General features: G+C 44.0%; 2 protein-coding genes across 9 annotated transcripts in view; one reads left to right on the top strand and one right to left on the bottom strand.

Annotated features, from left to right (window-relative positions):
* Positions 1-24,041, bottom strand: part of LOC141166555 (uncharacterized) — a 77,512-nt gene extending 53,471 nt beyond the window's left edge. For 2 of the 6 annotated variants that reach the window (XM_073653344.1, XM_073653347.1), the window contains exons 1-2: positions 23,633-24,041; positions 14,517-14,657 (exon numbers count right to left, since the gene is read on the bottom strand). In XM_073653344.1, coding sequence (XP_073509445.1) covers positions 14,517-14,628 — 112 coding nt within the window. In that variant the 5' untranslated portion in view covers positions 14,629-14,657; positions 23,633-24,041. Of the gene's footprint in view, positions 1-14,516; positions 14,658-23,488 lie in introns of all 6 variants that reach the window. The other 4 variants (XM_073653345.1, XM_073653348.1, XM_073653343.1 and 1 more) reach the window with 2 other exon arrangements.
* LYSMD4 (LysM domain containing 4) overlaps positions 23,706-24,316 on the top strand; it is a 34,972-nt gene continuing 34,361 nt past the window's right edge. For all 3 annotated transcript variants that reach the window (XM_073653351.1, XM_073653352.1, XM_073653349.1), the window contains exon 1: positions 23,706-23,907. The gene's annotated coding sequence lies outside the window, so the exon portion shown is untranslated. The remainder of the gene's footprint in view (positions 23,908-24,316) is intronic.

The following is a 24,316-nucleotide window of genomic DNA, read 5'->3' as shown; positions in this document are numbered from 1 at the left end:
CCTACACTAAATACAAGAAGCAAAGCCACAATAAGAATTAAAATTCTCTCAAGATTCAAGAAAAAAACACAGCAAAATAAGCAGCAGTATTTACCTGCTCAGATCTTCAGACCTAAATGCTCTACCAGGATGCAGCAAACCCACATAAATATGGCGGCTACACAGGTGCAAAATAGGCTATGTTGTGAGGCAAAATTTTAACCCTGCGCGTTCCAATTAACCAAACAATTTTGCCCCTATCTACATAATGGAGAAAAAGTGAAAGCAAAAGTGTTGGAGGCAAATTGACAGCTGCCACATGTGAACAAGGGAGAATTAAAGAATGAGAGCGATGGCACCAAAGAGTATATACCGTACAGTTGCTAAGGTGGGGCCCCGACATGGGATACTCATACTCACCACACACGGGGATATGAACACACACACAAAATGCGCCACACACTACCACGTGCTTGAACACATATACCACCCTCAGCACACACAAAACTCATCTCACAAAGATTTATAAGGCTGCCAATAGCAACCAATCACAGCTCAGCTTCTATTTTGCTACAGTTAATCAATCTGAGCTGTGATTGGTTAATATAGGCAACAAAGGACATGCTCAGTATAACAAAGCTTGTGTAAGGTAATAAGATGTCAGTTAGGGTGTGTTGGTGGAAAGGCTGATGTCAGTCACATTACTTCTATGTGAGAGGATATAGAAACTGCCAGTTACAGACTATTTTTACCACAATAATGCCTCATAAGAAAAGGAATTTCATGGCGCGAAAAGAAAAGCTGCATTACGGGCCAATGAAAAATGTGAAGACCGAGAAACAAGGCTGACACACATGAGAACAGCAGCTGCTTCCTCAAGGGCCAATGAACTTTCTGAGTAGAGGGAAGCGAGGCTTGCAGACATGAAAACAAGAGCTGCTTCCTCAAGAGCCAATGAACTTTCTGAGGAGAGGGAAGCGAGGCTTGCAGACATGAAAACAAGAGCTGCTTCCTCAAGAGCCAATGAACTTTCTATCTATTTGTTTTGTGGTTTTTGTGTGGAGAATAAATTTTTGTTAACACATTCTATTTTGCTAACAGCAAAGGGCGAAGCTGGGTAGTACAGCTAGTATATTATATATATGCAATATGAAATGGTAGGTTGTGAGTGATTGTCTCATCAGTATTTTGCACCTGTGTAGCCACCATTTTTATATGGGTTTGCTGCACCCTGGTAGTGCATTTAGGTCTGAAGATCTGAGCAGGTAAATACCGCTGCTTATTTTTTTTTTTTTTTTTTTTTAATAAGTAGAGAATAGAATGCAGTTCGATGAGGCCACAATAGGCTTATACAGCAAAGCTGTCTGTGTTCTCCACAACTATATGTCTGGTTATGAAAATCCAGACCTGGAAGTGGAGACACAAAATGGCTTTGGTGTTCAACCAGTCTATTGAGGCTTGGTTAGGCGATCTACCCGTGCTTCTCAGGCGAGAGACGTCTTCACAGGCTTCTCCTGAAGGTGTCATGCCCGGCAAATCTCAAACTACCAATCTTGAGCAGCCACCCCATAAGAGACGTATGACCGTTGCCTTCCTATTCTTTGGTATATGTGAATCATGTGTATATATCTGTATATTATGATTTAATGGTTTTGTATTTTTATTGGTCTTGACAATTTGTATTAAAAAAAATGTTTCACAAATTAAGTAAATTTTTCTTGATAATGTCTGATAAACCAAACTGTCCATTTTTCCCAGCCCTTTGCTTTGAATACTTTTGGGATACATAACATTTCCTTTTAACGGTTTGACCAAACAACATATTTCTTTGTGTATACTGCCAAAAGAAAAAATAGGTGCATATAGTCTCTTAAAATGAATTCATTTTATTGAAGATAAATAATTAAAAAACATATTTGTTCACCAGAGAAATGCAATGGAGGACAGGATACATCAACATAGTTAAATATTACAATGCGCTATGTAGCTTGAAAAGAGATGTAGACCATAGAGATAGATGTATGCCTCACACAAGTGTCTGCACTTTCACTATCATATAGGTATTTGCATTGGGCAGATACAAAATATACCCCCTGATGAAGCAAAGGGTGAAACATGCGTTGGGGCACTAGGATCACACACCACTTGAGTCTGCAACAATATGCAAGTCATTTATATTTTTAGTAACTATCATTTAAAGCAATTAGTGCTAGTAGCTCAAATAAGGCAGTATTTTTCTCTGCACAATGCTGATACCTAAATGATAGTGAAAGTGCAGACACTTGGGTGAGGCATACATCTATCTCTATGGTCTACATCTCTTTTCAAGCTACATAGCTCATAGCATTGTAATATTTAACTATGTTGATGTATGATTTGGTCCTCCATTGCATTTTTCTGGTGAACATATACCGTATTTTTCGGACTATAAGACGCACCCCAAATTGGGGTGGAATATAGGGAAAAAAATATTTATAAGATGGGGGTCCGTCTTATAGTATGAATAGGTATGGTATCTTACCTGGGGAGTGGTGGAGCGAGGGTCACATGAGGCAGGGTCCTTCAGGAAGCTAGTGCTCCAGCAGCTGAGAGTTGCAATGGTGGGGTGGAGCAGGATCGCAGGGCCCTCCGTTCCCCCTCTCAGGAATCTGGCAGCTGCAGCAGAAGAGGTGAGATGGCTGGTTCCACCACCACCGCAACTATCAAGTATGCAACTGTCTACGTTCGGACGATAAGACGCACCCCCCATTTTCTTCCCAAGTTTGGGGGGAAAAAACTGCGTCTTATGGCCCGAAAAATACGGCATTTTTTTATTATTTATCTTCAATAAAATTTATTCATTTTAAGAAACTATATGCACCTATTTTTTCTTTGGGCTGTATATATAGTTCAGGTGTGTCTTTAGCAATTAACTTGAATGTACATGCTCTATTTGTTGGTAGTTATATATTTCTTTGTGTGTCTGGTTATGTTTATAAACCCCCCCTCAGAATAATTTTGCATGTTAAGATAAATAAAGTGTGTAAATTCTGTACTTTTTTTTTCTAAAGGGATACACACATTAACCCCAAGATATTTGACACAAGGGGACCTGTGATTTCTAATGTGATAGCGACTACAAATAACACTATTCAGGTCCCTGACGCAAAAACATTTTGAGGCCATGTTGGCTGAAAAAACAAAAGACTACACATTTTTGCAGATCTCAATAAATTATACTTGAATTATTTTTCCTACTTTAAAGTGGACAAAACACTAAATTACTTACCGGTAATGTGATTTCCTGAACCCATGACAGCACCTACAACGAGAGGGGATCCGCCCTTCCAGGACAGGAAACCTACAGAATAAAAGGGCGGCGCCTCTCCACCACCTCAGTTGTTTACAGAGCATGAGAGGACACTACTTAATAGTTATATATCCCATGATTTTTCCTTCTACACACCACGTGAATCAAACACTATGAAGGAAAAGAAGTGATCAACTTCTACCAGTGATGGGAGGGAATATAAGGGTGCTGTCATGGGTTCAGGAAAAACACATTACCGGTAAGTAATTTAGTGTTATCCTAGCACCCATGACAGCACCTACAACGAGAGATTTACAGAGAAAAAAATTCTAAAATTAGGGTGGGACCACAGCCTGTAGAACAGTTTTCCTAAAGGAAAGGACAGCAGAAGATCCCAGATCATGCCTATAGTGTCTATAGAAGGTGCAAGTTGAAGAAAGCTTGAATGTCACTAACTTACCATGCTGAAGTCAGGGCCATCAGGATAATAGTCTTTAATGTGAAGACCCTGAATCCATGGGTTCAGGCGAAGGCTTGTTACAGCCGTAAGCACTGGATTCACATCCCAGGGTGCCATCTTTGGACTGAAAATGGGCCTAGATCCAAAACTCACTTTCACAATCCTTGCTTATTCAATGAAGGTTGGACACTGTTCTAGTAGTCTACGGCTAAAAAGGTCCACTTGCAATTCTCTTCCTCTTTATAGGAGATGCTGTTAAAGATAAAAGGTGAGACTTCGCCATCTGAACTGATTAGACATAAGTGTTATTAGGGATTTTGGCAGAGTTCCTCCATAATGGATTATGTAAGATAAAGCTACTCTGTTGTATGACAAGACCTTTACATGGTGACCATGTATAGATGAATGGAGCTTTCGTATATACTGCCTAAAGCTTCTTTAGGTTAGAGGAACCGGGTCTTTAGAGGCAGCCCACGGGTGTGTACCCGTGACCATGCTACTACTGGAATGTAGGAGATTACAGTTATTAACAGCAATTGCCTTGTTCAGAGTTGTGGCCAGACTGCTTATTAATTTTGACATATAGCAGGACTCCTTATTCTACCTTAGGAGACCACAACGCTTACTCACTGCCCAGTGAGTTCTGCAGCACTCGATGGATCTGCCCATAATCCCAAAATAGTTGAGGTAAACTATAGTCAATGCCTCTTCCTTCGATATGAGAGTTGTCCTAACTACTAGAATTCTCCATAAAGCCTTAAAGCTCATTAACATCTGAATGGAAGGAGACAAACTGAAAGCCTAAATCCTCATTTTATGCCAAGAACTATTCTCAGGAAATTTGACGTTTCATGTGAATTGGAACCCGATTGTATATCTCCTTAAACGCCTATACTACTATATCGCAATCTGGAACTGCAGATTTACTAGCAGGTCTTCTAGAGTCCATTCCCAATGATCTAACTCCGGAATCTCTACAGCCCCTTCGGGTTGTAGCAAACCCAGGAAGGACTGGATTAAATAATAGCTTTACAGGTCTTGATTAGGGCCCCTGGAGAGCTAAGCACTAGAACAGGCTAGGCATTCACCTTAGTCAGACTGCTGGAGAGCAGAGCAGATGGTGTTTTCTTGGAGCTAATCAGAGACACAGGCTAGACTCCACAAGTATCAGTGGTTACCCTTGATAAATATTGTTTTTTTTTTTTTTTTTATCAAGCCGGGTTAGCTGAGCTGTATATGATTAGTCAGGGTCTGTCCTATTAAGTCAGAGCTTGGACAAGATCAGAAATATTAATGTTTACGACTTCTGTGCAACCTGTAAAAAGCAATAAAACTGCGCTCGATTGGACCAAACCCACAATGGCTGTATGAGCACTACATGATGCCTCCTACCTTTAAGAGTGAAACCCTACAAGGTTTATTATTAACCTGCAAAACTAAGGAAACACTCTTATTGTCACCTGCCTCCAATCGGCATTCCACCGAGCACCAGCCAGGAATACTGCTACCCTCTGTCTCAAAATAGAGGCTAGGATATTTTTCCCCCTGAATTCGGTAAGCTTGCCATGCACAGTTTACAGTCGCTGAACTTGGTTTTGTCAGACATAAACTTAGTTGTGGAACCAGTACCTTTACAAAGAGGGACTATGAGGCACAGACACCCTATAAAAGCACTACAAGGCACAGGGGTACCCTGAAGCATTGAGAGACACTATGAGGCCCCATTAGGTACTAAAAGGCACTGTGAATCGCTATGAGGTACTAACAGGCGCTATACGGCACTATGAATGCACCATAAGGCACTATGATATGCTATGAGTCACTATGATATGTTATGTTATGAAGAGACATAAGGCGCTATGAAGTGCTATGAGGCACTATGAAGTGCTATGAGGCACTATGCCATGAGGCACTATAAAGCACTATGAGATGCTATACGGCACTATGATGTGCTTTGAGACACTAACATGCGTTATGAGGCACTGTGAGGCGCTATGTGCCACGAGGCACTATTAAGTGACATGAAGAGCTATGCCATGAGGCACCATGCTATAATGTGCCATGAGGCACCATGCTATGATGTGCCATGAGGCACCATGCTATGATGTGCCATGAGGCACCATGCTATGATGTGCCATGAGGCACCATGCTATGTATGTGCCAAGATGTGCTATGAAGCGCTATGCTATGACGCACTATGATGTGCCATGAGGCGCTGTGAGGCACTATGATGTGCTATAAAGCACTATGCTATGAGGCACTATGATGTGCCATGAGGCACTATGATGTGCATGAGGCGCTATGCCATGACGCACTATGATGTGCCATGAGGCGAGGCACTATGATGTGCTATAAAGCGCTATGCCATGACGCACTATGATGTGTCATGAGGCACTATGATGTGCCATGAGGCGAGGCACTATGATGTGCTATGAAGCGCTATGCCATGACGCACTATGATGTGCCATGAGGCGCTGTGAGGTACTATGATGTGCTATAAAGCGCTATGCTATGAGGCACTATGCTATGATGTGCCATGAGGCACTATGATGCGCTATGCTATGAGGCACTATGCTATGATGTGCCATGAGGCACTATGATGTGCTATGCTACTATGCTATGATGTGCCATGAGGCACTATGATGTGCTATGAAGCTCTATGCTATGAGGCACTAAGATGTGCTATGAGGCATTAAGATGTGGCATGAGGCGCTATGAGGCACTATGATGTGATATAAAGAGCTATGATGTGCTCTTTGTGAAGCGCAAAGAGGCTTTATAAGGCACTGTGAGGCACTGCACTCAGATTTTTATTTTAAAGAGTAATCCATCTGAATGAAGGATAAACCTTTCCTTTGGGTGGTAAATCTCAATTGTCAGACTAGCCCCACCCAAAGGAGCCAACTGATGAGACGCAGCTGGACAGCAGACCTTCAGAGAGACCATGTGCTGTATTAACACCATGTGCCGTCCTATGGATGGAGTAAACGGACTTGAGGACAACAGTAAAAACCTCAGTGTTAGTTTAACATTTACTGAGCAGATAGAGGCTCATTTTTGTGGTAAATTCTGAAGGCCAATCATGAGGCTCTGTGCGGCCCAGACATGTGGCTAACTTTAGCCTAGAGGTCTAAGGTCCAGCTTCCATCCTGAAGCCAATTTTAAAGCACGATGCCCTTGGCCCAGATGGGGTCTTACAGAGCGCACACACACCCATTTTTGAGTTTTGCGCTAACATCCTTCAGCCTTTCCTAGTAACCATAACAAGGAAAGGGCCCCATAAACAAGGTAAACATTCACGAAGATCACTCACCACCAGTTGTATGGATTCGGAGGCTGGAACGAGTCACAGGCCTGTTCCTCTCCATCCGTCCATGCCTGAGCAATACTGGGGTGGCCAATCCCAGGCAGGGGCGCCTCCAATAGTGCACCGATCAAAACTGGAGCTGCTGCCCCCAGGCAGGGGCGCGGCTCAACAGGTGCTCCCATTGATGTGCAGAGCTGAGCTGCTGACCCCAGACAGGGGCGCAGTTCCACAGCAGCTTCTCCACTGATGCACAGAACTGGAGCTACAGACCCCAGACAGGGGTGAAGGTCCACAGCAGCTTCTCCACTGATGCACGGAACTGGAGCTGCCGACCCCAGACACTGGCGCAGGTCCACAGCTGCTCTCACACTGACGTGCAGAGCTGGATCTGCCAACCCCAGAAAGGGGCGCAGGTCCACAGCGGCTTCTCCACTGATGCACGGCACTGGAGCTGCCGACCCCAGACAGGGGCGCAGGTCCATAACAGCTTCTCCACTGATGCACGGAACTGGAGCTGCCGGCCCCAGACAGTGGCGCAGGTCCACAGCAGCTCTCTCACTGACTTGCAGAGCTGGATCTGCCGATCCCAGATAGGGGCACAGTTCCACAGCAGCTTCTCCACTGATGCATGGAGCTGGAGCTGTCGACCCCAGACAGGGGTGTAGGTCCACAGCTGCTCTCTCACGGACGTGCAGAGCTGGATCTGTCGACCCCAGATAGGGGCGCAGTTCCACAGCAGCTTTTCCACTGATGCACGGAGCTGGAGCTGCAGACCCCAGGCAGGGCGCTGCTCAGTCATATCCAGATCTTCAACAGGTAAGCCTATCTAAGGTTCTCCCATTGGGAATAATCTTCTCTTCTTTCTTCTGCCGCCATATTAACAAGGTTCCCCCTCAAGGACAGGAAACCAACTGAGGTGGTGGAGAGGCGCCGCCCTTTTATTCTGTAGGTTTCCTGTCCTGGAAGGGCGGATCCCCTCTCTCGTTGTAGGTGCGGTCATGGGTAATAAATTATTTTTATAAAAATAAGATAAAATTTTATACACAGAAAATACAAAACAAAAATATATTTACAACAATTGCCACCCAGACAGAATCATTAATAAAAAAACTCTTAAAAAAAATGACATATGGATAAACTGGGGTACGGAAACAAAGGAGGATAATGGGTGAGAAGTGGGGAGCAGGAAGTGGACCACTGCTGCAAAGGAGGTAGGCATAAAATAACTGATAAAATTGTGAAGCAACAGTGGGCTCTGGTTGGGGGGAGGGTATGGTTTCTGAGTGGTTGTATGAGGTTTTTGTAGCATCGGCGTCTCTGCCCCCTGCTAGGCAGAGACGCCGTCTCTCTCACCTTCCCGCTCCTGGCGCGGTGTCCTCCAGTGCTCCTCTTCCCGCTGCTGCCGGCGCGCGCTCCTTCCCCCTCTCTTAAAGGGACCGCGCGCGCCGTCCTAAGGAGTCCCAGGCCAATAGCCGGAGGACCTCCCATATATAAGGCACCTCCTCCAAAATGGAGGTGCCCGAGCAAAGTTGTTGCACAGAATACTTACCTCTGCTTCAGCCCTCAGGTCCCGTTGCCAGCCTGACTACCAGTCCTGTCTGCCAGCTTCTCTTCCCTCCTGCCCGACAGTCTGCCTATGGGCAAGTCCACCTTCGTTCCAGGAAGCACCTGCCGGCTACCTGTCGCGCCTGCTAAACCCGCTCACCTGGGAGCAAGTCTGCTACCCGCCTGTTACCTGCTAGCCTACCTGGAGGCTCTGCCATCACATGCCGTGACCACCAGCCTGTCAGCCTAGAGACTACGGCCTGCTTGCCGTCACTTGCCGTGACCACCTGCTAGCCTATCTGGAGGCTCTGCCGTCACATGCCGTGACCACCTGCCTGTCAGCCTAGAGACTACAGCCTGCTTGCCGTCACTTGCCGTGACCACCTGCTAGCCTACCTGGAGGCTCCCGCTGTCTCTTGCCGTGACCACCTACCCGCTTGCCAAGAGACTTCTTCCGTCACGTACCGTGACCACCCGTCAGCTAACCCAGAGACTGCTGCCTACCTGTGGTGTCCATCCGCTATACCGGTCAGTCCCTGCTGTCTTACCTGTGGGAGCCACCTGCTCTCTTACAAGGTCGTCCCCAGAGTAGCACCTGGTCCCTCTGCTCGGTCCCTCCCTGGTTACGGTGTCGTTTGCCGCCGTTCGACCAGGGTCGGTCCGGGTGGATACTTAGTTACGCCCCTCTGGGTCCCTCCTTGCACCGCGGCACAGAGGTTACACCACCCGGACCCGTAACAGTTTTAATCAGGGAATCAAAGGAGTAGGACCGGGTGACATGCCAGCGACCACTCGAAGGAGATAAATCCGGTCACGCACAGCAGGCAGGGTGTTGGCATTCTCGAAGAGTGCTGCCACAGACATGATGTAAACTCTAACGTTATCCCGAAGTATCGCTCGCATCTGGAGGTCAAGATGGAGCCAAACATGTCAAATTTGTCATCAAGCCTCCAAATAAAGGATGTAGCCTCAGCTTGGTGCTGATGACTGTTCATTCCCTGTAGAACTGTGGTGGCCAGAAGGGCAGCAGATCATACCGGTTACAATATTGGCAGTGTTGCTGTTGTGCTGCTTAAATGTTATCTCCACGCTGTTGTTGCTACACACAAGGGTGCCACCTGGACTTCTTTGGTTGTCTCCACTTCTTCTTCAAGAGCAGAAAAACCTGTAAGAGTGGGCTCCCTCTCCATTGGCTGGTGTTCATCTAGATTAGAGTTACCTGGTTAATAGAGGTGGTCTGTAAACTGCCATCAAGTGAAAAACAAAAGTTTGTAAAAATTACAAACCTTCCCTCACATGATTTTCACAGTCCCACAGAGTTTGTGAACCAGAATTTTGTGTCCTGTACAGTGATACCTGGCCCCCTTGCTGGTTTTCAGATCAGTCAGAATACAGTGCCCGGCAGACCATAGACCATGCAAGTCTGGCGCAGGATACAGTCACTGTATCCAGGTGCCACTTTGTCACAAAGAAGGAGGTGAGCATGGACCTGAAACTAGAGGAAATAAATAAAAATGCTATACAACATTCAGCCATTAACAATTATTAGATTACACAAAATTTCTAAAGTAACCTAATACGCCATTGCCAACAAATCACTACATCATAGGAAAAAAAAAAAGTGTAAATCACTTAATAAGATTTTCCAGACATTACATGCATAGAATACGGTATGTTTTGATGCTTCAGTCATAAGTTGAAGAAAAATAAAAAAAAATGCTGCTAAGCAAAAATAGTTACATTTGAAAAAGAGCTCCAGCTAAATTGATGCAATACATACAGCAGGGGGCATAATGCACATTAGGCAATAACATCATTTGTGCAAAAAGCATAAAACGAACATTCATTCACGTGAAAACAAAATGATATAAAACACAATTATTAAAAACAATAACTTTACTTAAAACAACCAGAGCAAGGCGAGTTACACATGACCGACCATACACATCTCTGCAGAAATGTACCAAACAGCAGAACATATACAAACTTTAAGATGTAGTTAAATGTAAAGCATGAAGAAACATATAAATCAAATGACACTTGCCTCTGCTAGGAGTGACGAAATGTCAATATCCATCCTCTGGTATGATGGTCTGGCTGACATGATGGTCCTCAATCCTTTAGTATCTTGTCCCAGGTCCAGAAAATTATTACTATCTTTTTCTAACCTTTTTATATGGGGAGGGAACTTAATAATTTTGGGAGTGAACTTTGGTTAACCCATGAATAAACTGCTAATGGTTTTGGAGGTGGAAACGCTTACAAGCCGCTACAAAAGAAGCGCAGGCGTCTTCCGGACATCTTTTAGGGTTATTTATTGACTTCTGTTATACAGTTTGTGGCATCTTCCAAACGGAAGCCACCTGAAGAATGGTCAGGTCACTTCTTAAGCCGGTTGGCATCTTTGGAAACATGTAGCGGATAAAAGACACTCACAAGCCGGAATATATGAACAGCAAGTCGTTTTTACATAGAAATGCATTTGTTCACTCTTTTGAGCATTTTCAGGGCGATTTTTCATGCGGGTTTTGGAGCAGACCTGCCTGAAAAAGACGTAATGTGCACCTTATATTTCCACATATATCCATAATAGCGTGGCATGCTCGGTTCTTTACAGCTCACTACAAGCAGTTTGTGTTATCCACACAGATGATTTTCCACATTTCATGGGAGTCAGAGTAATATTTTTTTAATACATTTAGGCACATTTAGGCTATGTGCCCACGTTGCGGACCTGAAGCATATTTTTTACGCTTCTCCCTGGCGGGAAAATCGCATGCGGATATTACATGCGGTTTTCCCGCCAGGTAGAAGCGTTTGTGAGGCGTCTTTGCATGCATTTCCACATGCGGGTTATCAAGCACTTCTCCAAGCATCACTTGGAAAAGTGCTTGACAACTTGTTCAGAATGGTAAAAAATAAAAAAATAAACTTTATACTCACCTTCTGATGCCTTCTCTGCCCCGTCCAGAGTCTTGAGCGGCTCACGCTGTTGTGTGCAGGACCTGCGGTGACGTCATTGAGTCATGTGGTGGGTCACATGACTCAATGACGTGGCAGGTCCTTCAGACAACAGCGCGACGGAGTGAAAACATCAGAAGATAAGTATAAACTTTATTTTTTCTTTTTTTTACAGGTTCTTTGGTACCCAGGTCTGGATGAGAGTCTCCTCTCATCCAGACTTGGGTACCATCCGCACATTGATTCCGCTGCGCTTCCGCAAAATTAATGAACATGCTGCGGATTTTTGACCGCAGCATATACGCTGCGGAAAAATCCGCAGCATGGGCATTGACATTGCGGAATGCCATTGGGGACCATGGGGTGCGGATATACATGCGTTTTTCAAGCGTTTACGCTGCGGAAATTCCGCAGCATATACGCTTGAAAAACGCTACGTGGGCACACAGCCTAAAGTGGTTGATCACACTGGACAAGTCGTCTATGCTTAATCCGCTTTAATATTTGCTGTTTTGATGTACTTTCTGAAAGCAAGTAATGGATACTTTGGGGAGGAGAAGTAAATATAGCAAAGCTTCAACGTTACTTTACCAAAAGTACTACATGTTTGGCTATCAATCTGTAAAATGACAGATAATGTGTAGCAGAATGTATAAGGAATAGTTAAATAGGACCTTTCAAATTTTTCATTTTGCACTGAACACACGATGTATTAGTGGCTGCAGAGTGGAAGCAAACATTTTTGTTTGTTTTTTTCATTTTGCCTCTCAGTTGCAAAGATATTAGCAATCAAATGATTTGGCACCTAATGAGTTAACTTTTAAGTCCAAGTGGGTGTTATCAGAGTTTTCACTGGGGGTGTACTTCTCCCTGTATGAGTTGTCCAATCATAAGCAGGCAACAACACAGCAGAAAAAGAACACCCACCACCATAGCTTCAGTTCTTCAGTGTGTGAGATGTAATGATACAGCTCTAGTCTCCAGGTCTTTCTTCCTGCATGATTAAAAAGTGCATCTGAGTTTTGCTGTGTCACTTTATAAACCCACCTATCAGCTCTACTTCTCTCATAGCACTGTCAGCTCTGCTGTACTGTCCCTTTCCCCACACTGCCGATCCAGAGATGTGTCAGGTATTACATACAGTAATGGCCGAAAGTGTTGGCACCCTTGAAATTGTTCCAGAAAATGATGTATTTCTCCCAGAAAATTATTGCAATTACACGTTTTCTTTTACACATGTTTTCAGTTATTTATTCCAAAGGGTGTGCAACCAAATATTAAGTGGAGGTTGCCAAAAATTTTGTCCAGCTCATTTTTGGGGTTCTGTGTAGAATGATGTCCAATTTGCCTTTTTTCCTGTTTTTTTTGTGTTGGTCCAATACACATACACACAAAAGGAAATAAAACATGCGTATAGCAAAACATGTGTAATTGCAATAATTTTCTAGGAGAAATACTTAATTTTCTGGAACAATCTCAAGGGTGTCAGCACTTTCAGGCATGACTGTATAGGTCTGTCTGTTGTGCTCAAAAGTTGATGCGAGTACAACAGACATAAGTGTGACTTATTTCTAGAAAGGCAGTGAGGATGAGGGGTGGTACAGCAGAGTTGACAGTGCTAGAGAGGAGAGCAGCTAGAAGCGTTTGTAACGTAACACAGCTAAACTCAGCTGTGCAAATCCTCCCACAGCGACCCTATCTGAAAGGTGGGAGTCATCTGTGCTCTAATCTCCCAGCACTTTCTAATCATGCAGGAGGTTAGACCAAGAAATCAGAGGTATATCATTACATCCAACATGTTCCGAAAACTAAGCTATAGTGGGTGGTGGTGTTAATTTTCTGCTGTGTAGGTGCCAGCTTATGATGGGACAATTCATACAAGGAAAAAAGTACACACCTTTAGTGAAAACGATCTGATAAAACAACCACTTGGACTTAAAGTGAATGTAGCGCCAGTGTCCCTATACACTGCCTCTCTCCCCTGGCAGGGATACCAACTTACACAGCGCCGCGGTCCCACACTTCCTTCACCTTCTTCTGCTGCTGCCGCCAGGGGTCTGTTTACGGCTCGCAGATTCCCCCCCCCCCCCCAGACACTGTGCTTAGGGCCCTCGCGCGCTCCTGCCCTCTTAAAGGGACAGCACCATCCCAAAGTGTCTACAGCCTATGGCTTGGAGACACTGATTATTTAAGGCACCTCCACCTGAAGGGAGGTGCCTGAGCAACGTGTTAGTTTTTGTCTTGCATGCTTGACGTCTCAGGACGTCAGTGCTCATATCTCAGTATACCTGTCCTGTATATCCACGCTTGCCTGTCTTAGTTATATCTTACAGCTCACATGTCTGCCTGTGTATCAGCCGTGTCCACCAGCAACTGCCTGCCTATCAGTTGTGCCCACCAGCCCTGCCTGCCAGCACGTGCCTGCCTGTATACCAGTCGTGTCCGTCTGCACCTGCCTGCCTGTATACCAGCCGTGTCCGCCGGAACCTGCCTGTATACCAGCCGTTGCCGCCAGCACCTGCCTGCTTGTACATCAGCGGTGTCCGCCAGCACCTGCCTGCCTATCAGTGGTGCCAGTCACTATATCTGCCAAGTCTACCCGTTCCTGTCCGTTCCAGCCTCCTGTCCCTTGTGGGCCAGCTGCCATGCATTCAAGGTCAGTCCTGGTGTAGCACCTGGTCGCCCCCCTTCCCCGGCTCTCCTCAGATCGCGGTATCTTCAGCTTCTGTGCATCCGAGGTCAGTCTTGGTGTGGCACCTAGTCACGCCCTTCCAGGCTCTCCTTGGGTCACGGCTCAGTGGTTCAACCACAACGGAAAGGAAAAATTTAAATAATAAAAAAAAAAGTTTTATTTTGATTTGCTGTACTTAATGCATCGTGTGTCCAGTTCAACATGAAAAATTTGGTGAAAGGTCCCCTTTAATAGATAGCGTTTTGTTCTCCTTCAGTACTCATGTAATACATGTTTATAGTACCTTTCCGCAGGCATTGTTCACAGAAGACATGACCGCAGCTTGTTATGGAAAATCGAGAGGCTTTTCTGCCAGGCTGCTGAAAGCAGAGGTTACACCGTACCAGATCATTCATTTTCTTCTGTTTAGTATAATTAGACGTGCCTACAGAAATGTATAAAAATGTATTTTATTGGTGGAATGAGAAAAAAAAAAGAAAATAAATGAACAAATCAAATAGTAACAAATCTAATAGAAAAATCTCCAAGAAGAATTATTTTATTCTGACAGAGTAAGAGAAATCTGGGAACATGATAGGTAGTGAATTATCAAACATTTTGAATTATCATACAACAATAAAAAGTACATAAAGCGATAAAAAAAACCTCCTGGAGAAAAAGGGGGCAGGTAAATTTCTTGGGCAACAAATAAAGGTTGATTTCACAGTCCGGACTGGCTGTGGGCCCCTGACCCAAACTCGGCAGCCTCATAGGCATATATGAGGCCATTGACTTCAGGGCAGGAGACCTGCACAAAAAGGTGGCATCTTCCAGTTCCAGCAAAGTGGATGGGTTTTATAGAAATATCATGCTCACTGATTTTTTTTTACATTCTGTAAACTGAACTGCAATACATTTTTGAAATCCCCAACATGACAATTTTTCTTGCGGGTACGCTGAGTTTTATGTGTGGATTTTCCCCATAAAATTTCATTTGTGTGGAAATCTGCATGTGACAAATACATGTAATTTTAGTGCGTTTCCACTGCGGAAACACACAATAAACACATGTAATACACCCATACATGACTATATCAGTAACGTTCTGTTAAAACCAAATAGCAAGAAGTATAAAAATCACAGTAGCTTTTTTAAAGGTAATCTGTCACCAGGTTTTTCCCACCTAATCTGAAAGCAGCATGTGTCTCTTACTGGGCTACTTAGTGTAGTATTGATAAAATCACTGTTTTATCAGCTAGAGGACTAGTAAACCTGCTGTCAGGTAGTCAAGTATATTCATGAGCTCTATATAACCCAGCCCCCACCACTGATTGACAGCTTTATGTGTACACTGTGCATGGGCAGAAAGCTGCCAGAGGTGTGGTAGACTTTAAGGTATACACAGCAATAAAGAGACCTGTTAGTATGGCTTCATATGTCATAGGTGGAGATCTTATCAGTTAAGGACTCATGACTAGGACGTTGCACTTAAAGAGGATTTTCAACCCAAAAAAAGGCATGTATTTTAAAAGGAACCTGTCAGCTTCCTTGGGCCCTGCAAAACCACCGTCCTACTTTATTAAACATTTTATTTACTTCCTAATAAGCCCCTTCTCGTTTCTTACAGATTTCTGAATCTCAATAAAATCAGTTTTATAACTAGGCCTGTGATAAGCTAATTCGCAGCCGACTAGTCGTGAGAACGTTGCGTTCCCTGTATTAATTTTCCCTCTAATCATGTTATCATGCCCTTGGGAGTGTGAGTGGCATGATTTCCCAGAGGGTCGTCACCGCCTGTTCTTTGCAAATATTTGCTTGCCTGGCAAAGCACAATGAACTCCGGTGTACGCTCCCCATATTCATCAGTGCACTGTGCATGCCCAGGGAGGCAGCAGTGACACAGGACCCAGCCAGCCATTACAGCTGGTTTTTGCAAAGCTTGCAGCTGACCGAGTCCTGCGTTACTGCTGTCTCCCTGGGCATGCACCATGCGCTGATGAAGCCAGGGAGGATACATCCAGCTTTACTTTTCTTTGCCAGGGAAACAGAAATTTTGAAAAATCTGACGCCCCCAGGGGCATGATAACATTAGTGGGAAGATTAGTCCGGGGGAAACAATCACCCAAAAATCTATAGCCACGAGAAGCCATGGTGGCTGCTTGGGGGGCCTGGGGAAGTTGGTTCACAGAATTACACTACTTTTAGACAATGTGCTCTGTCTCAAAATAGTGTGCTGAAATTCACAGTATACCGAAGCCCATTCATAGTATACTAAAACTCAACGCATTTCTCGTCAATAGATTCATCAGGAGTACATACTAAATTAGTTAATACTTAGCTTAAGATGTAATCAGGAAGCCGTCACCAAGTGATAATGTGCTCCAGGGCATGTGTCAGTCAGATGTCCAAAGTCCTGCTATAGACCAGTGCAATGTTCCATTTTTCATGTGGGGATAATGCCCATCACAAAATTTTGGCATTTGTACTCCTGATGAACTTTTTCATGTTACACTCAGATAGCATCCATTTAACCGATGAAATATTTCTTGGGTGTCAGTGAAGCTGACAGGTTCCCTTTAAAATCAGAAGCTGACACCTGACTCTAAGGCCACGTTCGTACGTTCAGTACGTGTAAGCCAAAACCAGGAGTGGGTGAAAAATCCAGAAGTGGTGATGTGTTTCTATTATACTGTTTCTCGGATTGTTCCACTGGTTTTGGCTTACAAATACTGATGTAAAATACTGAACATGTGAATGTGACCTAACAGCAGCAAAGAAAAAACAATAGCCAAAGGCTCAAATAATTGAGTATAGGTGTATCAAAAAATCAGAAGACTAAAAAGAACATATAATATGCACCCTAAAATGTAACTTTTAATAGATATTTTAAAAGATAATGTCAATAGATCAAGGACAATAATCCAGATGTAGCTGCGTGCACACGATGCGTTTTTCATGCGTTTATGCTGCGGAATTTCCGCAGCGGAAACGCATCAAAAACGCATGGTAATCCGCACCCCATGGTCCCCAATGGCATTCCGCAATGTCAATGCACATGCTGTGGATTTTTCCGCAGCGTTTCTGCAGCGCAAATAAATCCGCAGCATGTTCATTAATTTTGCGGAAGCGCCGCCATTGACTTGCATTGAGACGCATAGAATCCGTGTCTGTACATTTGTACAAGCGGATTCTATGCGTCTCTATGTGCAGATGGTACCCAGTTCTGGAGGAGAGAAGACTCTCATCCAGACCTGGGTACCATTGTACCTGTGAAAAAAAGAATAAAATAATAAATAAAGTTTATATTCACCTGTCCGGCGTTTTTTCTGCCAGGGAGATGCAGAAATGCTGCAGAAATTTTCTGCTTCATTTCTGCATCGTGGGCACATAGCCTAAAAGTATGGGGGAGGGATAACAGTGAGGTAGCACAAATGGCATCCAAACTCACCCTATAGGGCCCTAAGAGAGGAATGCCCTACCTAACAGCGGAGTAATCACCCAAATGTGTTGACGTGGTGTCCCCGCTCCACGGAGGCTGTCCCTTACCTGTCCCTACCACACCCCTATACAGACATACAAACATAAAAAACCAAAGGCATCCCAATGGTAGGAGACCAAAGAGTCATATCAGGAAAATTGACATGCTCTAAAAAATATACAGAACCATGCATCAGTTATGATCAGCTGGGAGTAGAATATCACTAGTTCACCATATATATATAATTAAACTAATTTATTGCGTGGTAAATAAAGAACAACAAAATGATGGATGAAAATAAATATAAAAAAATGGAAAAGATCACCATCAGTCAGTATCAGTATTTCCCACAATATCAGTCTTTCAGTTGTGATCAGGTGGGAGTAAAATATCACTAATTCCCCATATTAATAATTAAACTAATTTGTTGTGTGGTAAAGAACAACAAGATGATGGATGACTATAGGTAAAAAAAAAAATGGAAAAAAATCACCAGTCAATATCTGTATTTCCCACAGAGCAAACAATAGATAATAAGGAAGAATTGAAATAGGCAACTCTTTACAGCGTCTCAATCAATGTGATTAGTGACCAAGAGATACCAATAAATTATCCTATCACTCAAATAGTCATTATAATGGCCACCAGAAATAAACAATAAATTCATATCACAACCTTCATACACTAACAAACTGCTAAATTGCAGACTTATCTGATGCCAGTTAATTAATGGTCCCAATGTGCGTTAAAGTCCCAGTCCCAACACGTTTCGCCCCCTCCTCAGTTGGGGCTCATCAGGGGACAGTCACAGGAGTACACCACAATAGGTCGGGCTGAGTGGAGAAATGAATATATCCAGTCTGGTGAGTCACCACGCCAGGAGACCCGGCGACTCACCTGTCTTTATATAACCCCATGCCTAAAGTTGGCGCCGAATCAGCTGTTCACTGTATGCGGCGCAGCTGAATGGTCCACCTCAATCAAGATGAAGCCTCACTTCCGTCGCGAGGTACCGCTGGAACGCTGAGTGCGTTCCAACAGAACAACTGTAACTTCCGCCCGCGGCGATCATGAAACGTCACTTCCCCCGCGCGATCTAGGTGAAACGCAAATGCCTGTCACCAGTAGTCAAATGAGGACCGCTATCTAAAGGGACGATGATGTAAGTTAAATTGAAGGGTGAACCAGGCGCTCAGAAAATAGAACAAAGTAAAAAGCCCCAAATGAGAATCACAATCCAGACAAAGTCACAGTCCTATGCATAAGAATGTTCTTTGGAAAATATCTGTTAGATAGTATATATGCCAGCAACGGCCGTTAAACAGAGGGGGATATTAGAGGATATATCCTATATACTCAAAAAGAAAAATACTGTAAGCCCATTAAACCGTATGTCTTGAAAAAACTTATACAGATATATTAGAGAGTAACAAGAGATATCTATAGTCTAATTGTCCCAACCTCATGGACCAGGGATACCGACCATGAGGAAAATATATACAGTCAGCATGACATAATGCCGATAATGATTTCTTCAAAATTGGGTATAGTAGTAGACAAGTAGACTTTAAACGAAGCTAGAGAAGTTCAACTGTTCATTTATACCCCCTGGGTTTTCGGATTCCAGCCAGAAAATCCATCTACATTCTCTCTGCAGGATCGTTCTGTCCCTGTCACCCTGGCGAACCGACGGACTGATGACTTCAACAGAGCGAAACGAGATAGAATTTAAATCTCCGCCATGGTAAGTATATATGTGTTTCGCTAGGGGTGTGTCCCTTTTGTGTCTAATATCACCTAAATGTTCTCCAATACGGATTTTAAACTGCCTCTTGGTTTTACCGACATAGTCTTTCGGGCAGGTGCAAGTACAAAGATATACTACACCTGCAGTTGTACAATTAGCAAAATGTTGGTTCTTATATACCCGTTTGGTTACTGCACTGGAGAAAGTGTCAGAAGGTGAAATAAATTTGCAAAAGCTGCAGTGGCCACATCTAAAGGTACCAACCGATCTTCTATCCAACCAGGTACCTTCTCTCTTTGGGGGGGTGAAGTGGCTATGTACTAGATGGTCCCTGATTGATCTCCCCCTCCTAAACGTGACTGAGGGCAAATCCGAAATCCAATTCTTAATATTGGGATCAGTTTGCAGTACGCCCCAGTATTTTCTCAAAATACTCATAATTCTTGAATGTTGATCATCAAAAGTGCCAATCAACCTAGTTATGGGATTAGGTTCAGGTCTAGTGTAAGGTGATAATAGTTTGGACCTATCCTGTCCAAGTGCATTTTTATATGCTACCTTGACTATGTCAGCTGGATAGTCCCGACACCTAAACCTTTCCTTAAGATCCACAGCCTTCTTGCAGAAATCCGAGGTTGAGGAACAATTCCTTCTTAATCTTAAAAATTGACCTTTTGGGATCCCTCGTTTTAGTGGGGTCGGATGGTAACTCCCCCATCTAAGAAGACTGTTGGCTGCTGTAGATTTACGGAAAATTGAGGATCTCAAAAGGACCGACCATCAAGATCATCACATCCAGGAATGCAATCTTCTTATCACCTATTTCGTAGGTAAATTTCAAACCTAAGTTGTTAACGTTCAGATTTTGTATGAAGTCAATGAAGGATGACTTATCCCCATTCTAAAGGACGAGGATTTCGTCAATATAAAGGCCCCAAAATTGAATGTAGGGGCCCCAGACGACATCCCCATCATGGAAGACAACCGTATCTTCCCACCAGCCCAGGAGCAAGTTGGCATACGTGTGAGCACAAGGGCTCCCCATTGCCGTGCCCCTGAGCTGGTGGTAGAACTTGCCGTGAAATAAAAAATAATTATGTCTCAACACATAATCAAGAAGTTCAATGACAAATTTATTATGTGAAGTAAGAGGAGTACCTCTCGTAGTCAAAAATGACTCCACAGCATGCAGACCCGCTGTATGATGTATGCTTGAGAACAGCGCTTCCACGTTAATTAATATTAACATGGTGCCTGGGTCAACAGTAATGCCGTCCAGTTTGGTTAGAAGATCGGTTGTGTCCCTAAGATAGGAAGGGAGAGCCATAACAAACGGTCTAAGAATCTGGTCCAGGTAGATGCTGCAATTTTGGCTTAAAGCATCAACCCCCGACACAATTGGCCTCCCTTTCAGGGGGGGTAGCCCTTGTGAATCTTTGGGAGCGCATAGAAAGTTGAAATCACCGGATATTTCGGGAGCAAAAATAAAAATTCAGTTGTGAGAACTCCGGAGATGACTTGAACTTTAAAGCACGCTCAATATGCTCTTTAAGGGAGGTTGAAGATTTATCAATGAATTTATATAGTGTGACCAAGTTGCCAAGCACTTTTCCAAGTGATGCTAAAATCGCTTGGAAAGCGCTTGATAACCCGCATGCAGAAATGCATGCAAAAACGCTTGACAAACGCTTCTACCTGGCAGGAAAAACGCATGTAAAATCTGCATGCGTTTTTCCTGCCAGGGAGAAGCGGAAAAAAATCTGCAGCATTTCTGCATTGTGGGCACTTAGCCTTAAAAATTTTTGCCAATGATTTTTTTTTTTTTTGTATTACAATTTTTTATTAAAAAAAAATAAAATAAAGTTGTGTAATCTTGTAATTTTGACGTTATCCACTGGAGCTTTTTTTAGACTCTTCCTATTCTTTCAGGAAAAGTTTTCAAGAGGCTCCTTATCAGAAGACCCAGGATGACAATGACAGGTGACACCTCCATACACAGCTGATAACACAGGATCCACCATTCACAATAGACGATACCACAGCTGACCCTTCCTCTCTTTACTGTGACTTGTGTTATTAGATGCTTCAATGCAAAATATAAAGCCAGGATCCGACCATGTGGCTAATGTACATGTGTATTTTTTTTTTAAACAAAGGGTTAGAGCCTAAAAAAGCCCCAGTGACCAGTGTGAAAACTACAAGATTTCTATTATTTTTTTTTAATAAAGATTGCGACATGGAAAACAAGAAAAACATTGTCAAATTAAAAAAAATACATTTAACATAAAAACCTGAATTAAACAATAGATCATTTTCTGATGATAGCTTCCCTTTAAACGTTCTCTTGACAGTGGCATTTGAACAGTTTTCAATTGCATGGGTGTCTGTTCGTACGCCCTCTTGGTGCTGGGCTTCATAGGAGGCCAATAATTTTACTATGCAATAGAATACTGTAGTATTGCAATATATTGCACGAGCGATCAAAGTTCAAGTCCCCTAGGAGAACTAAAAAAAAAAAATATGGAAAGTGTGGTTACAAAATGTAAAATTAAATGTTTAAATTCCTTCAGCCCTGATACGTGTAACAAAAATGCTCATCTACTATGAGTGCTGACCACTGAGCAGCGCTCCTAGCAGATTGGTTATAACAACTACCGGGGTCTCCTGAAGACCCTGGGTTGTCATGCCAACCCATCGGTGACCAGCGATCATGACACGGGCGCGTGATAGGCGGGTCTTGACGCGCTTCCATGTTAAATGCCACTGTCGACGTTTGACAGCGGCATTTAACATGGTAACACCCGCGGCAGTTAGGGGCACATGACAGCTGATCAGATCAGCTGTCATGTCCCCGGAAGGGTGCGGGCTCAGCGCCGGACCCCGCACCAAAGAGGGAGACACGACATGCGCTGTACATATACGGCGCATGTCGTGAAGGGGTTAAAGGGGTGGTCCGAAGTACAATGTAATTTTCATCCTAAATCCCTATCTATTTAATGTGATAATGTAAACTATTTTCTAATATACTTGAATTAAAAATTCCCTAGCTACACTATTTAAAAGCTTTTCTATTTTTTTTTTCCACTCGCTTTTTGATGATGCTTTGTTTGAGAATCCGAGTGCATGCTGGGATACTCAAAACAAGCGTCATCAGGGGGTAGAGGCTGCGGTCTCTGCTGTAGCCTCTGTCCCCTCCCTGACACCAAGTACCATGAGTGACGCTCGTTTCAGGAGCTGGGCTAGTTCCTGCGTGATGTGCACAATGGCAGCGTGCTCTCTGCAACCAACTCAGATCAGCAGTAACCAGAGCGCATTGCTTACATGCCCAGCATACAGAGACCAGTGACGTCACTTGCAGGGGAGGCGCTGGTCTCTGCAGGCCGGAGTATTCTGACACCGCCTAGAAATAGAAAAGCAGTTAGATTGTGCAGTTAGGGATGGACAGGGGGTTTTAATTAAGGTATACTAGATCTAGAACATAGCTTAGATTATGGCATTAGCTAGGGCTGTAGGCTGAAATTACTTTGGACCACCTGTTTAAGGGTCTCAGAAAATGGCAACAATTATTTATTTTTTTTAAACAAACTTCTGAGTTTTTTTAAAACGAGCAAAAGATTTAGAACTCCAGCAGTTTGGTCTCGCGCTCGTCCTCCCGACCGCTGCTCATTTTTACTAAAAACACAAGCCAAAAACCAATGATGGAATTGTGGAGATTTTTTTCACCATTTCAACACTTTTTTTTAACTGTAAAATGAATGGTGGCGGCATCCAAAACATCCCACAAAAAACAACAACAACAGCAACAATAAGCCCCATATACTATGGTGATGGCAAAAAAATAAGATCAGTCTCTTGGAAGAAGAGGAACATCTGGCCAGGAAGGGGTTACAGGGGCATCCAATATGGCCTCACTTCCTGTCATCACTTTGGCAGGAATTATAGTAGAAAAAATGCCGAAGAAAAAGTGTATGTCGCGCAGCTGTGACGTGTAGACATCACCGGCGCACAAAGCAAGCTATTGCTTTCTGTATTCAGCCTGCCGCGCAAATACCATCTAGTCTGCACATCTACTGCGCTTCAGGAACCAGCAGCCCCATGGCCGCCGCCGCCCACACACACAGGTCCGGCCCCGCTCCCTGCGGGTCACCGCTCACCCAGACACGTCAAACCCCAAGCTCCAGACTGCCCAACTTACCTCACCGCTTCCGCGCTCTCCCATTGGCTTGGTACATGTAATCTGCATTCTCATTGGTCAGTTAGCGATCGATCTGAGCAGTGATTGGCTGTAGCATTGCTGTCCCTGAATGCCATTGGTTAAGTATTCTTCGGCTCCGTCTTTGCCATGTACCGCAAGTCCAGGTGGCTGAGGACAGACTGAGCGTGAGAACCGAGGAGAGGGAGGAGAAGAGCGGCGGCAGGAGGCGGCCAGCCCCGGGACTCAGGGCCTGCTGCTCCCGAAGGAGAACGCAGGTAGTTCAGTGACTGGCTCATGGCCGGCGTGTAGTGTTCGGGTTTGACCCAGCACCCAGAGAAGGGAGTTATGGGACTTGTAGTGCCACATGTGTGGAGCCTTCTCACCTTGTGGAAAGTTTCTTGTGTGTGCGTGTATAAATATAATATTAATATTCCAGTAGCCATGGTGACCACCTGTCTGACAACCATTGCAGCCCTCAGCGGTGTCTGACTCCTGGGTGTCAGGTCTAAAAAAAATCCTCCTGTAGTCAGAGCCCACTTCTTATTCGCTGATGGCCGCTGTCAGCAGTGATGATTACTGACAGGTGTGGGGAAAGTCTGGATCACCTTGTGATGGCGCCTGACAGTGGGTGATGCGTGTCAGGGGCAGCACAGGCTCTTCTGGAAGGGGTTTTGTTGACAGTAG

Source organism: Phyllobates terribilis, unplaced genomic scaffold (genome assembly GCF_046119375.1).
Source record: "Phyllobates terribilis strain yellow unplaced genomic scaffold, ASM4611937v1 Scaffold_11__3_contigs__length_659146591, whole genome shotgun sequence".
Classification (NCBI taxonomy): domain Eukaryota; kingdom Metazoa; phylum Chordata; class Amphibia; order Anura; family Dendrobatidae; genus Phyllobates; species Phyllobates terribilis.
Note: the sequence above shows the minus strand (reverse complement) of the source record. Positions and strands in the feature narration are given on the sequence as shown.